General features: G+C 40.5%; 1 protein-coding gene across 1 annotated transcript; it reads left to right on the plus strand.

Moving 5' to 3' along the window:
* The first annotated feature begins 6,808 nt into the window (after positions 1–6,808).
* On the plus strand, positions 6,809–9,034 carry LOC122445288 (rab GDP dissociation inhibitor beta). Its single transcript, XM_043474323.1, has one exon. The coding sequence runs from the start codon at positions 7,063–7,065 to the stop codon at positions 8,398–8,400; it is 1,338 nt and encodes a 445-aa protein (XP_043330258.1). The 5' UTR covers positions 6,809–7,062; the 3' UTR covers positions 8,401–9,034.
* Positions 9,035–13,349: the final 4,315 nt, after the last annotated feature.

A 13,349-nucleotide genomic window follows, 5' to 3' on the forward strand; every position in this document is an offset into this window, starting at 1 on the left:
AGAACACTTAGGGAACTGATTATTGGCTAGACTGGTCTCTCCACTTTTGATTCCCCCTCTTCTCCTCCTGGTCACCTCTATCTCCCTCCTCCCTCTTCTTTTTTCTATGTAACTCCATGAACCTCTCTGGGTGTTCCAGACTGTGGAGACCACATAGGGAATTGATTACTGGCTAGACTGCTCTCTCCCTTTTGACTGCCCCTCTTCTCCCTCCTCCTTGTCACCTCTATCTCCCTCCTCCTTCTTCTCTTCCCCATGTAACTCTGTGAATCTCTCTGGGTGTCCCTCACTGTGGAGAATTGTTTCACCATTAACCTAGATGTTTTATCATCAGTGCTGTATGGATGGAGAAGTCTTGAGGCTACTGTAAGAATAAGACTGAAAGCCAGAGGCAGGAGGCTTAAATCCAAAACTTGAGAACATCAGAGAAATCCTGATTCCAGGGAACATTAATAGATAATAGCTCATCCAAAAGCCTCCATTACCTACACTGAAACCAAGCTCCACCCAAGAGCTAACAAGTTCCAGAGCAAGACATACAATTCTCCAGCAAAGCAGGAACACAGCCCTGAGCATTAAAAGACAGGCTGCCCAAAGTCATGCCAAACCCATTGATGCCCCAAAACTCACTACTGGACACTTCATTGCACTTCAGAGAGAAGAGATCCAGCTCCACCCACCAGAACACAGACACAAGCTCCCCTAGCAAGGAAACCTTCACAAGATACTAGTCCAACTCTACCCATAGGGAGCAGGCTACACAATAAAGAGGAGCCACAAACTTCCAGCCTACAGAAAGGGCACTCCAAACACAGCAATCTAAATAAAATGAAAAGGCAGAGAAATATTCACCAGGTAAAGGAACATGATAAATGCCCACCAAGACAAACAAAAGAGGAGGAGATAGGGAGTCTACCTGAAAAAGAATTCAGAATAATGATAGTAAAGATGATCCAAAATCTTGAAAACAAAATGGAGTTACAGGTAGACTAGAGACAAGGATTGAGAAGATGAAAGAAAAGTTTAACAAGGACCTAAAAGAAATAAAGAAGAGTTAATCAATAATGAATAATGCAATAACTGAGATCAAAAGCACTCTGGAGGGAACCAACAGTAGGATAACTGAGGCAGAAGATAGGATAAGTGAGATGGAAGATAGAATGGTGGAAATAAATGAAGCAGAGAGGAAAAAAGAATTAAAAGAAATGAGGACAACCTCAGAGACCTCTGAAACAATGTTAAACACCCCAACATTTCAATCATAGGAGTCCCAGAAGAAGAAGACAAAATGAAAGTCCATGAGAAAACACTTGAGGAGATAATAGTTGAAAACTTCTCTAAAATAGGTAGGGAAACAGCCACCTAAGTCCAAGAAATCCAGAGAGTCCCAAACAAGATAAACCCAAAGTGAAAAACCCCAAATTAACAATAAATAAATACTCCATATTAATCAAACTAATGAAGATCAAACACAGAGAGCAAATACTAAAAGCAGCAAGGGAAAAGCAACAAATAACACACAAGGGGATCCCCATAAGGATAACAGCTGATCCTTCAATAGAAACTCTTCAGCCCAGAAGGGAATGGCAGGACATACTTAAAGTGATGAAAGAGAAAAACCTACAACCCAGATTACTATACCCAGCAAGGATCTCATTCAAATATAAAGGAAAAATCAAAAGCTTTACAGATAAACAAAAGCTGAGAGAATTCAGCACCACCAAACCAGCTCTTCAACAAATGCTAAAGGATCTTCTCTAGACAGAAAACACAGAAAAAGCTTATAAACTCAATCCCAAAACAACAAAGTAAATGGCAACAAGATCATACTTATCAATAATTACCTTAAATGTACATGGGTTGAATGCCCCAACCAAAAGACAAAGACTGGCTGAATGCATATAAAAACAAGACCCCTATATGTGCTGTCTATATATGCTGTCTTCAACAGACCCATCTCAAACCAAGGGGTACATACAGACTGAAAGTGAAGGGCTGGAAAAAGATATTTCATGCAAATGGAGATCAAAAGAAAGCAGGAGTAGCAATACTCATATCAAATAAAATAGATTTTGAAATAAAGTTCATGAAAAGAGACAAAGAAGGACACTACATAATGATCAAAGGATCAATCCGAGAAGAAGATATAACAGTTTTAAATATATATGCACCCAACATAGGAGCACCTCAATACCTAAGGTGAATGCTAACAAGTATGAAAGGGGAAATTATCAGTAACACAATAATAGTGGGAGACTCTTTAATAGCCCACTCACACCTATGGATAGATCAACTAAACAGAAAATTAGTGTGGAAACACAAGCTTTACATGATACAATGCACCAGGTAGACCTAATTGATGCCTATAGGACATTTCACACCAAAACAATGAATTTCACCTTTTTCTCAAGTGCACATGGAACCTTCTCTAGGATAGATCACATCCTGGGCCACAAATCTAGCCTTGGTAAATTCAAAAAAATTGAAATCATTCCAAGCATCTTTTCTGATCACAATGCAGTAAGATTAGATGTCAAATACAGGGGGGGAAAAGTATTAACAATACAAACATATGGAGGCTAAACAACATGCTTCTGAATAACCAACAAATCATGGAAGAAATCAAAAAGGAAATCAAAATATGCATAGAAACAAATGAAAATGAAAACATGACAACCCCAAACCTATGGGATTCAGTAAAAGCAGTGCTAAGGGGAAGGTTCATAGCAATACAAGTATACCTCAAGAAACAAGAGAAAAATCAAATGGCCTAACTCTGCACCTAAAGCAACTAGAAAAAGAAGAAATGAAGAACCCCAGGGTTAGTAGAAGGAAAGAAATCATAAAAATTAGGGAAGAAATAAATGAAAAAGAAACAAAGGAGACTATAGCAAAAATGAACAAAAGTAAAAGCTGGTTCTTTGAGAAGATAAGTAAAATAGACAAACCATTAACCAGACTCATCAAGGAAAAGAGGGAGAAGAATCAAATCAACAAAATTATAAATGAAGATGGAGGAATCACAGCAGACAACACAGAAATACAACAGATCATAAGAGACTACTGTCAGCAACTATAAGCCAATGAAATGGACATCTTGGAAGAAATGGACGAATTCTTAGAAAAGTATAATCTTCCAAAACTGAACTGGGAAGAAATAGAAAATCTTTGCAGACCCATCACAAACATGGAAATTGAAACTGTAATAAAAAATCTTCAAACAAAAGCTCAGGACCAGATGGCTACACAGGTGAATTCTACAAAAATTTAGAGAAGAGCTGACACCTATCCTACTCAAACTCTTCCAGAAAATTGCAGAGGAAGGTAAACTCCAAAACCCATTCTATGAGGCCACCATCACCCTAATAAGAAAACCAGACAAAGATGCCACCAAAGAAAGAAATCCACAGGCCAATATCACTGATGAACATAGATGCAAAAATCCTCAACAATCCAACAACATATTAAAAAGATCATACATCATGACCAAGTGGGCTTTATCCCAGGGATGCAAGGAATCTTCAATATTCGCAAATCAACCAATGTGATATATCACATTAACAAATTGAAAAATAAAAACCATATGATTATCTCAATAGATGCAGAGAAAGCCTTTGACAAAATTCAACACCCATTTATGATAAAACCTCCACAGAAAGCAGGCATAGAAAGAACATACCTCCTCATAATAAAAGCCATATATGATAAACCCACAGCAAAAATTATCTTCAGTGGTGAAAAGTTGAAAGCATTTCCCCTAAAGTCAGGAACAAGACAAGGGTGCCCACTCTTACCACTACTATTCAACATAGTTTTGGAAGTTTTAGCCACAGCAATCAGAGAAGAAAAAGAAATAAAAGGAATCCAGATTGTAAAAGAAGAAGTAAAACTCTCACTGTTTGCAGATGACATGATCCTCTATATAAAAAACCCTAAAGACACCACCAGAAAATTACTAGAGCTAATCAATGAATATAGTAAAGTTGCAGGATATAAACTTAATACACACAAATCCCTTGCATTCTTATACACTAACAATGAGAAAACAGAAAGATAAATTAAGGAAACAATCCCATTCACCACTGTGATGAAAAGAATAAAACACAGGAATAAATCTACCTAAAGAAACAAAAGACCCATTTAGAGAAAACTATAAAACACTGAAGTAAGAAATCAAAGATGACACAAATAGATAGAGAAATATACCATGTTCATGGATCAGAAGAATCAATATAGTGAAAATGAGCATACTACCCCAAAGGAATCTATAGATTCAATGCAGTCCCTATCAAGCTACCGATGTTATTTTTCACAGAACTAGAACAAATAATTTCACAATTTGTATGGAAATACAAAAAACCTTGAATAGCCAAAACAATATTGAGAAAGAAGAATGGAACTGGAGGAATCAACCTGCCTGACTTCAGACTACCCTACAAAGCTACAGTCATCAGGACAGTATGGTACTGGCGCAAAGACAGAAATATAGATCAATGGAACAAAATAGAAAGCCCAGAGATAAATCCACATAGGTATGGACACCTTATCATTCACAAAGGAGGCAAAAATATACAATGGAGAAAAGGCAATCTCTTTAATAAGCAGGGCTGGGAAAACTGGCCAATCACTTATAAAAGAATGAAACTAGAACACTTTCTAACACCATACACAAAAATAAACTCAAAATGGATTAAAGATATAAATCCATCTAAATCCAGAAACTATAAAACTCCTAGAGGAAAACATAGGCAAAACACTCTCTGACATGAATCACAGCAAGATCCTCCATGACCCACCTCCCAGAGTAATGGAAATAAAAGCAAAAATAAACAAATGGGACCTAATTAAACTTAGCTTTTGCAAACCAAAGGATACTATAAGCAAGGTGAAAAGACAGCCTTCAGCATGGGAGAAAATAATAGCAAATGAAGCAACTGACAAAGAATTAATCTAAAAAATATACAAGCAGCTCAGGCAGCCCAATACCAGAAAAATAAATGACTCAATCAAAAAATGGGCCCAAGAACTAAACAGACATTTCTCCAAAGAAGACATACAGATGGCTAACAAACACATGAAAAGATGCTCAACATCACTCATTATCAGAGAAATGCACATAAAAACCACAATGAGGTACCATCTCATGCTGGTCAGAATGGCTGCTATCCAAAAGTCTACAAACAATAAATGCTGGAGAGGATGTGGAGAAAAGGGAACCCTCTTACACTGTTGGTGGGAATGCAAACTAGTACAGATACTATGGAGAACAGTGTGGAGATTCCTTAAAAAACTGGAAATAGAACTGCCATACGACCCAGGAATCCCACTTCTGGGAAACCAGAATTGAGAGACACGTGTACCCCGATGTTAATCACAGCACTGTTTACAATAGCTAGGATATGGAAGCAACCTAAATGTCCATTGGCAGACAAATGAATAAGAAAGCTGTGGCATGTACACACAATGGAATATTACTCAGATATTAAAAAGAATGCATTTGAATCAGTTCTAATGAGGTAGATAAAACAGAGATATGTAAGTCAGAAAGAAAAGCATCAATACAGTGTATTACTGCATATATATGGAATTTAGAAAGATGGTAATGACAATCCAACATGCGAGATAGCGTAAGAGACACAGATCTAAAGAACAGACTTTTGGACTCTGTGGGAAAAGGCAAAGGTGGGATGATTTGAGAGAATAGCATTAAAACATGTATATTATCATATGTGAAACAGATTGCCAGCCCAGGTTCAATGCATGAGACAGGGTGCTCAGGGCTGGTGCACTGGGATGACCATGATGGATGGGATGGGGAAGCAGGTGGGAGGGAAGTTCAGGATGGGGAACACATGTACACCCATGGCTATTCATGTCAATGTATGGTGAAAAACACTGCAATATTGTAATTAGCCTCCAATTAAAATAAATAAGTTAAAAAAATAAATAAAGAAAAAATATCAGTACAATGTATTAATGCATATATATGGAATTTAGAAAGATGGTAATGATGACCCTATATGTGAGACAGCAAAAGAGACACAGATATAAAGAACAGACTTTTGGACTCTGTGGGAAAAGGCGAGGGTGGGGTGATTTGAGAGAATAACATTGAAACATGTATATTACCATATGTGAATTAGATCACCAGTCCAAGTTCAATGCATGAAACAGGGCACTCAAAGCCGGTGTGCACTAGGACAACCCAGAAGGATGGGATGGGGAGGGGGGTGGGGCTGGAGGTTCAAGATGGGGGACACATGTACACCCATGGCTGATTCATGTCAGTGTATGGCAAAAACCACCACAATATTGTAAAGTAATTAGACTCCAATTAAAATAAAAAAATTTTAAAAAGGAAAGCTGAGCACTGAAGAATTGATGCTTTTGAACTGTGGTGTTGGAGAAGACTCTTGAGAGTCCCTTGGACTGCAAGGAGATCAAACCTGTCAATCCTAAAGGAAATCAGCCCTGAATATTCATTGGAAGGACTGATGCTAAAGCTGAAACTCCAGTACTTTGGCTACCTGATGCACAGAGCAGACTCACTGGAAAAGATCCTGATGCTGGGCAAGACTGAAGGCAGGAGGAGAAGGGGACAACAGAGGACGAGATGGTTGGATAGCATCCCCGACTCAATGGACATGAGTTTGAGCAAGCTCTGGGAGTTGGTGATGCCCATGGAAGCCTGGCGTGCTGCAGTGCATGGGATCACAAAGAGTTGGAAACGACTGAGCCACTGAACTGAACTAATGCAGCAAGTTCAAAGGTCTTTGACTTTTCTTTTTTAAAAGGACTTTGAGGCGGTCGCAGCCCGCCTCTCTCTCCCTCGCAGCGTTCCCTACCCTCCCCGCTCCGTTCTTCTCTTCCCGTCTGAGGTGGCGGCCGGCTCTCCGCTCGCCAGCTCCGTGTATCCTCTGCCCCCGCTTCCCTTTTCCCTCGGGCTCCTTCCGGCCTGAGCGCTCGCCCCCCTGTCCTCCGCCTCCTCCTCGGGGCAGCCGCAGCCCCAGATCCCTAGAGCTCTGAGCCTTCTCTGGGTCTCCGTCCGCGCCCGGCCCCGCCATGAATGAGGAGTACGACGTGATCGTGCTGGGCACTGGCCTGACGGAATGTATCCTGTCAGGTATAATGTCAGTGAATGGGAAGAAAGTTCTTCACATGGATAGAAACCCGTATTATGGAGGAGAGAGTGCATCTATAACACCGCTGGAAGATTTATACAAAAGATTTAAGATACCCGGAGCTCCACCAGCATCCATGGGCAGAGGAAGAGACTGGAATGTTGACTTAATCCCCAAGTTCCTTATGGCAAATGGTCAGCTGGTTAAGATGCTGCTTTTTACGGAGGTCACTCGCTATCTGGATTTCAAAGTGACTGAAGGGAGCTTTGTTTATAAGGGAGGAAAGATCTACAAGGTTCCCTCCACTGAAGCAGAAGCCCTGGCATCTAGCCTCATGGGGCTGTTTGAAAAACGTCGATTCCGAAAATTCCTGGTATATGTTGCCAACTTTGATGAGAACGATCCTCGAACTTTTGAGGGCATTGATCCTAAGAAGACATCCATGCGAGAGGTGTATAAGAAATTCGACTTGGGCCAAGATGTTATAGATTTTACTGGTCATGCCCTGGCACTTTACAGAACTGATGACTATTTAGATCAGCCATGTTGTGAAACCATTAATAGGATTAAACTTTACAGCGAATCTTTGGCAAGATATGGCAAAAGCCCATACCTTTATCCACTCTACGGCCTTGGAGAACTGCCACAGGGATTTGCACGGCTAAGTGCTATTTATGGAGGTACCTACATGCTGAATAAACCAATTGAAGAAATAATTATGCAGAATGGAAAGGTGATTGGTGTAAAATCTGAAGGAGAGATTGCCCGCTGTAAGCAGCTCATCTGTGATCCCAGCTATGTGAAAGATCGAGTAGAAAAAGTGGGCCAGGTGATCAGAGTCATCTGTATCCTCAGCCACCCCATCAAAAACACCAACGATGCCAACTCCTGCCAGATCATTATTCCACAGAACCAAGTCAACCGGAAGTCAGATATCTACGTCTGCATGATCTCCTCAGCACACAACGTGGCCGCACAGGGCAAGTACATTGCCATCGCCAGCACAACGGTGGAGACCAAGGAGCCCGAGAAGGAAATCAGACCAGCCCTGGAGCTCTTGGAACCAATTGAGCAGAAATTCGTTAGCATCAGTGACCTCCTTGTACCAAAAGACTTGGGAACAGAAAGCCAGATCTTTATATCCCGTACCTATGATGCAACAACTCACTTTGAGACGACCTGTGATGACATTAAGGACATCTATAAGAGGATGACGGGATCTGAGTTTGACTTTGAGGAAATGAAGCGCAAGAAAAATGACATCTATGGGGAAGACTAACAGCAGTACATGTTATCATCTAATTAGGACAAACTTAAAATTTGGCAAATGATGCATATTGTATGAAATCAGTATTGTAAGGCCTGCTTTTGTAATCAAAACTGAGAGATTGCAGAACACTGTACCAGTAAATATTCCTCCCCTTTCTAATATCATGTATTAACTTGTTTTCATGGAGTGGCTCTTCCGAATTGGCAGGTTCCCATGTTCTGTTCAATTTAACCAATACTGGCTTGTGTTTTCTAGTGAAGGATCAGTTTTAAAACCTTGTGATACTGATACAGAGAACTTGATACAGTATTTGTATCTTTTAATCAGTGTAGCCTTTGCAGTTATGAGCTTCCGCTGCTCAAGAGCTGGGTCAGTGCAGCTTGCGTGCCATCTTGTCCTCTTGATGGTAAGGAGGTTCAGAACTGAATGTCTGTAACCGGGGACAGCGTCCCTCACGCCTCTCCACCCCTTTCCATTCACGTCATGTGTCAGGACAGTGCCCACCCAGCCCAGCCCACAAGCTTGGTTTTACGTGGGCCTCCAGTTCTAACCAAACTCCAGACTTGGAGAGTCTTTTGGAGGAAGCCTGTGTGCGGTGTTTTAACCTATTAAAACTGATGAGCGCAGAGGGGAAAGAAACCCATCATAAAGCAGGTAAATGTAGGAGCTTCTTCTGTATCCCAGGTGTGGCTTCTTCAACGGACCAAGCTGCAGCGCAGTATTGATTTGACAGAACCTCTGCTTCAGTGATGTCTCCAAATGATTTCTGTACTGCAAATAAAGCCAAACTCTGGAAACCAAAAAAAAAAAAAAAAAAAGGACTTTGAAAAGATAGAGTGACTCATGACCAAAAACACAGAATTCCAAATACAGTAACTCAGAGGCCATGATGCATAATGGTTTTATCTCTGGTCCTTCAAAGCAATATCCCCAAACTTGTTGAATGAAGAAATGATTCCTGCGGTGCTTATTAAAAGAAAAGTTCTCTGGTCCCACCCACATCGCCTGACTCTTCCAGGGGAGGCTTTAGAAGTTCTGTGTCAATTTCTGAATCCTGGCTGCACACTGAACTCACCAAAGAACTCAGTGAAGTCTTGGGTCCTACCCCAGACACTCTGCTGTGGCTGGTCTTCACGGGGGACTGGATTTCTTAAAGTTTTCCAGGGAATGCTGCTTTGCAGTCAGGGCTGAGAAGCACAGCTCTGTGTCAGAACCCCACATAATTCCTTACTTTGAATCCTATTTGGCACTATGAATTGAAGAGTTGTGCTCATTAATGGTCTGCTTGGTGGCTGGCACAGGTAGGTGTGAGGTGGCTGTGGGGTCCGAGAGTGCATCCCTCCTGGAGGATCAGAATATTTGGGACTTGTTGTCATTGTTGTTCAGTTGCTCAGTTGTGTCCAACTCTTTGTGACCCCATGGACTGCAGTATGCCAGGCTTCCCTGTCCTTCACCATCTCCCAGAGGTCACTCAAACTCATGGCATCCAATCATCTCATCCTCTCATCCCTTTCTGCTCTTGCCTTCATTTTTTTCCCAGTATCAGGGTCTTTTCAAATGAATCAGCTCTTCACATCAGGTGGCCAAGTGTTGGAGTTTCAGGTTCAGTATCAGTCCCTCCAATGAATACTCAGGGTTGACTTCTTTTAGGATTGACTAGTTTGATCTCTTTGCAGTCCAAAGGACGCTCAAGAGTCTTCTCCAGCACCACAGTTTGAAGGCAATTTTTCAGCGCTTAGCCTTTTTTACCGTCCAACTCTTGCATCTGTACAGGACTACTGGAAAAACCATAGCTTTGACTATACGGACCTTTGTCAGCAAAGTAATATCTCTACTTTTTAATATGCTGTCTAGGTTTGTCATTGTTTTTCTTCCAAGGAACAAGGGTCTTTTAGCTTCATGGCTGCAGTCACCATCCACAGTGATTTTGGAGCCCAAGAAAATAAAGTCTGTCACTGTTTCCATTGTTTCCCCATCTATTTGCTATGAAGTGATGGGACTGGAAGCCATGATCTTAGTTTTTTGAATGTTGAGTTTTAAGCCAACTTTTTTACTCTTCTCTTTTACTTTCATTAAGAGACTCTTTAGTTCCTCTTTGCTTTCTGCCATAAGGGTGGTGTCATCTGCATATCTGATGTTATTGATATTTCTCCCAGCAATCTTGATTCCAGCTTGTGCTTCATCCAGCCCAGCATTTCGCATGATGTACTCTGCATATAAGTTAAATAAGCAGGGTGACATATACAGCCTTGATGTACTCCTTTCCCAATTTGGAACCAGTCCATTATTCCACGTCCATTTCTAACTGTTGCTTCTTGACCTGCATACGGATTTCTCAAGAGGCAGGTAAGGTGGTCTGGTATTCCCATCTCTTAAAGAATGTCACAGTTTGTTGTGATCTACACAGTCAAAGGCTTTGGCATAGTCAATGAAGCAGAAGTAGATATTTTTCTGGAATTCTCTAGCTTTTGGCAATTTGATCTCTGGTTCCAAACTTGGGCCTAAGTTTAATTATAATAGGAATTTGAAGTTATTTCCATGACTTTGCTTGTATTGATTAAAGTGACCAATTTGACACCTAAGTTGGGGTGGCCAGGGTGGAGTATGGGATGAGGGGAACTAAGATCCTGCAAACTATGTGGCACAGCCAAAAGAACAAAAAGATAAAGAGACCCAGAAAGGTTTTCATCATGAAATATAAACTTGAAGAGATAGCAATAGAAAGTATTCAAAATCAAGTAGAGAGAGAAAAAAGATTGAAAAAAATAAAAATAAAACTCAGTATAGTAAGTTGTGGGTCAAAAGAAAGTGGCCTGGTTAATATGTGTGAAATTAGAGTCCCAGAAAAGGAAAAAGTTAAGGGGGTCATAAAAATAGTTGAAGAAATAAGGAATAAACGTTTTTTCTAAATCTGATATAATCTATAAACCTGCAGTTCAAGATGTTTCCATGCAGAGTTCATACAGGGCGAAGATGAAGATTGTGGACTTGGGGGTCATCTGATCTAGGTTCCACCATGTTTGCACTGTCCTGTCTATATGACTTAATGGTTTATTTAAGGTGTCTACACTTCAGTTTCCTTAGCTGCAAAGTATATATAAAAATTGCACAAAATATTCATTATTTTATAGTTTTCAATAGAAAATATTGGCAACAACTTAAATGTCTACAAGGCATGACTAAATCAATTGTGGTCAAGCTATAGTATAGGATATTATACTGATGTCAAAAGAGGGATGTCTATATGAATTGGTATGGAAAGGTTTCCAAGAATACTGCCACATGAAAAAGCATTTCATTTAGATATTCAAAAGCTTGTATAGATAGACACAGATATGTGGTTATCTATAATAAATACAGACACATACATATAATAAATAAAGACTGGAAGGATGCTCATCAAATTGTCTCTGAAAGAGAATGAGTCACAAGAAAAGGTAAAAAACCTCTTTCATATTTATCTCCATAAACCATTGTAATGCCTGAATTTCTTTACAATGACTGTGAAATGATTTTTGAAAGAGGGAAAATAGAAGCAATATGATTTGAGGAGTTTGCCCCAGGCTGTCCATGCTGATGGAGGATGGATGAGATGTTTGAAGACCATGTGAACTGGAGACAGTGTCAATTTAAAGAAATCATTCCCCTTCTGAAAATCCTTCTGTGGCTCTGTTACCTGGGGAATAAAACTCAACCCCTGAGCAGGGCTCATAGGAGCCCTGTGATCTGGCCCTGCCTGGTTTTTCTGGGCTTATTACCCACCACACACATCTAAGGGCTCCTCCCCCTCTTGCACCATGGTCAACTCTTAGTCATTCTTCTGTACTTGGATTATTTAGTACATTCATTACTTCTCTCTCCCTCCTTCCCTACCCTGGAAGAGTTAATTAATTGCCCCTATGCTACTTCTTATTTACATATACCTCCACATTGGCATTTATTAAAATGTAGTGCTGCTGGTGTAATCACATGTGGATTTAGTAATTGTGGCACATGGGCTTAGTTGCTCTGCGGCATACGGAATCTTAGCACATGCACATATTTTCCTGTGTAGTTTCTGGTTGTGTGATTTTATTTGAATTGTCTTTGTCTTAAATATGTCTTCTTACAGTTTTACCCACTTAACACCTGTGATACTATCTGTTAAACTTACAAACTCCAAAATGACATGACCTATTCCTTATGTGTGTGTGCTAAGTCACTTCAGTCATGTCCAACTCTTTGTGACCCTGTGGACCATATCCACCAGGCTCCTCTGTCCATGGGATTCTCTAGGCAAGAATACTGGAGTGGGTTGCCATGCCCTTCTCCAGGGGATCTTCCTAACCCAGGGATCGAACCTGCGTACACAGGAAAATACTGTTCAGCAATTTCATAGACAGAAATATAAGGTAGTGAGACCACCACAGTTTTTTGTATCCATTAGAAGAATTTTCACATTGAATGGGAATCATGCTCAATGACTTTCCCAGCCCCTTCCAATTCTCAGGTTTTTAATTCTACATTAACTCAACCCCAGGCTGCCAGACAAAGTGATAAATGAAATTCAAATCCCATCACTCCTCAATGAAATAGGAAGTTCAAAAAAAACTCTCTGAAAACTATTGGGTTGCCCTTAAAATTTATTTGGGTTTTTATGTAACATCATACAGGAAAACCCTAACAAACTTTTTGGCTAACCCAATAGGCCAGTAAGTGGGAGATACTGAAGGGGACTACCTACAGCAGGTGATGAGGTGGCCTTGCTTTGACTCCTGGCCCCCTGCTGGAAATATTGTTAGCTCCTGTGGTCATACCTAAGACTGGGGGAGGCTGGTTGCAGATTTTAATGTCTTTGTTCTTGTGCCAGTAAGGATTGAGCCCTTACTGAGAGTTTTTTTTCTATTACTTCTGCATTGCCTAGTTAAAGTGGTCCTTGGAGGCATGTGCCTTCTGACTATCTGAAGAGGGACACCCTT

Source organism: Cervus canadensis, chromosome 7 (assembly GCF_019320065.1).
Source record: "Cervus canadensis isolate Bull #8, Minnesota chromosome 7, ASM1932006v1, whole genome shotgun sequence".
Lineage (NCBI taxonomy): Eukaryota > Metazoa > Chordata > Mammalia > Artiodactyla > Cervidae > Cervus > Cervus canadensis.

What these genes read in the sequence shown, in the direction of transcription:
- LOC122445288 (XM_043474323.1), top strand. Translation starts at nt 7,063, where the DNA reads ATGAATGAGGAGTACGACGTGATCGTGCTGGGCACTGGCCTGACGGAA.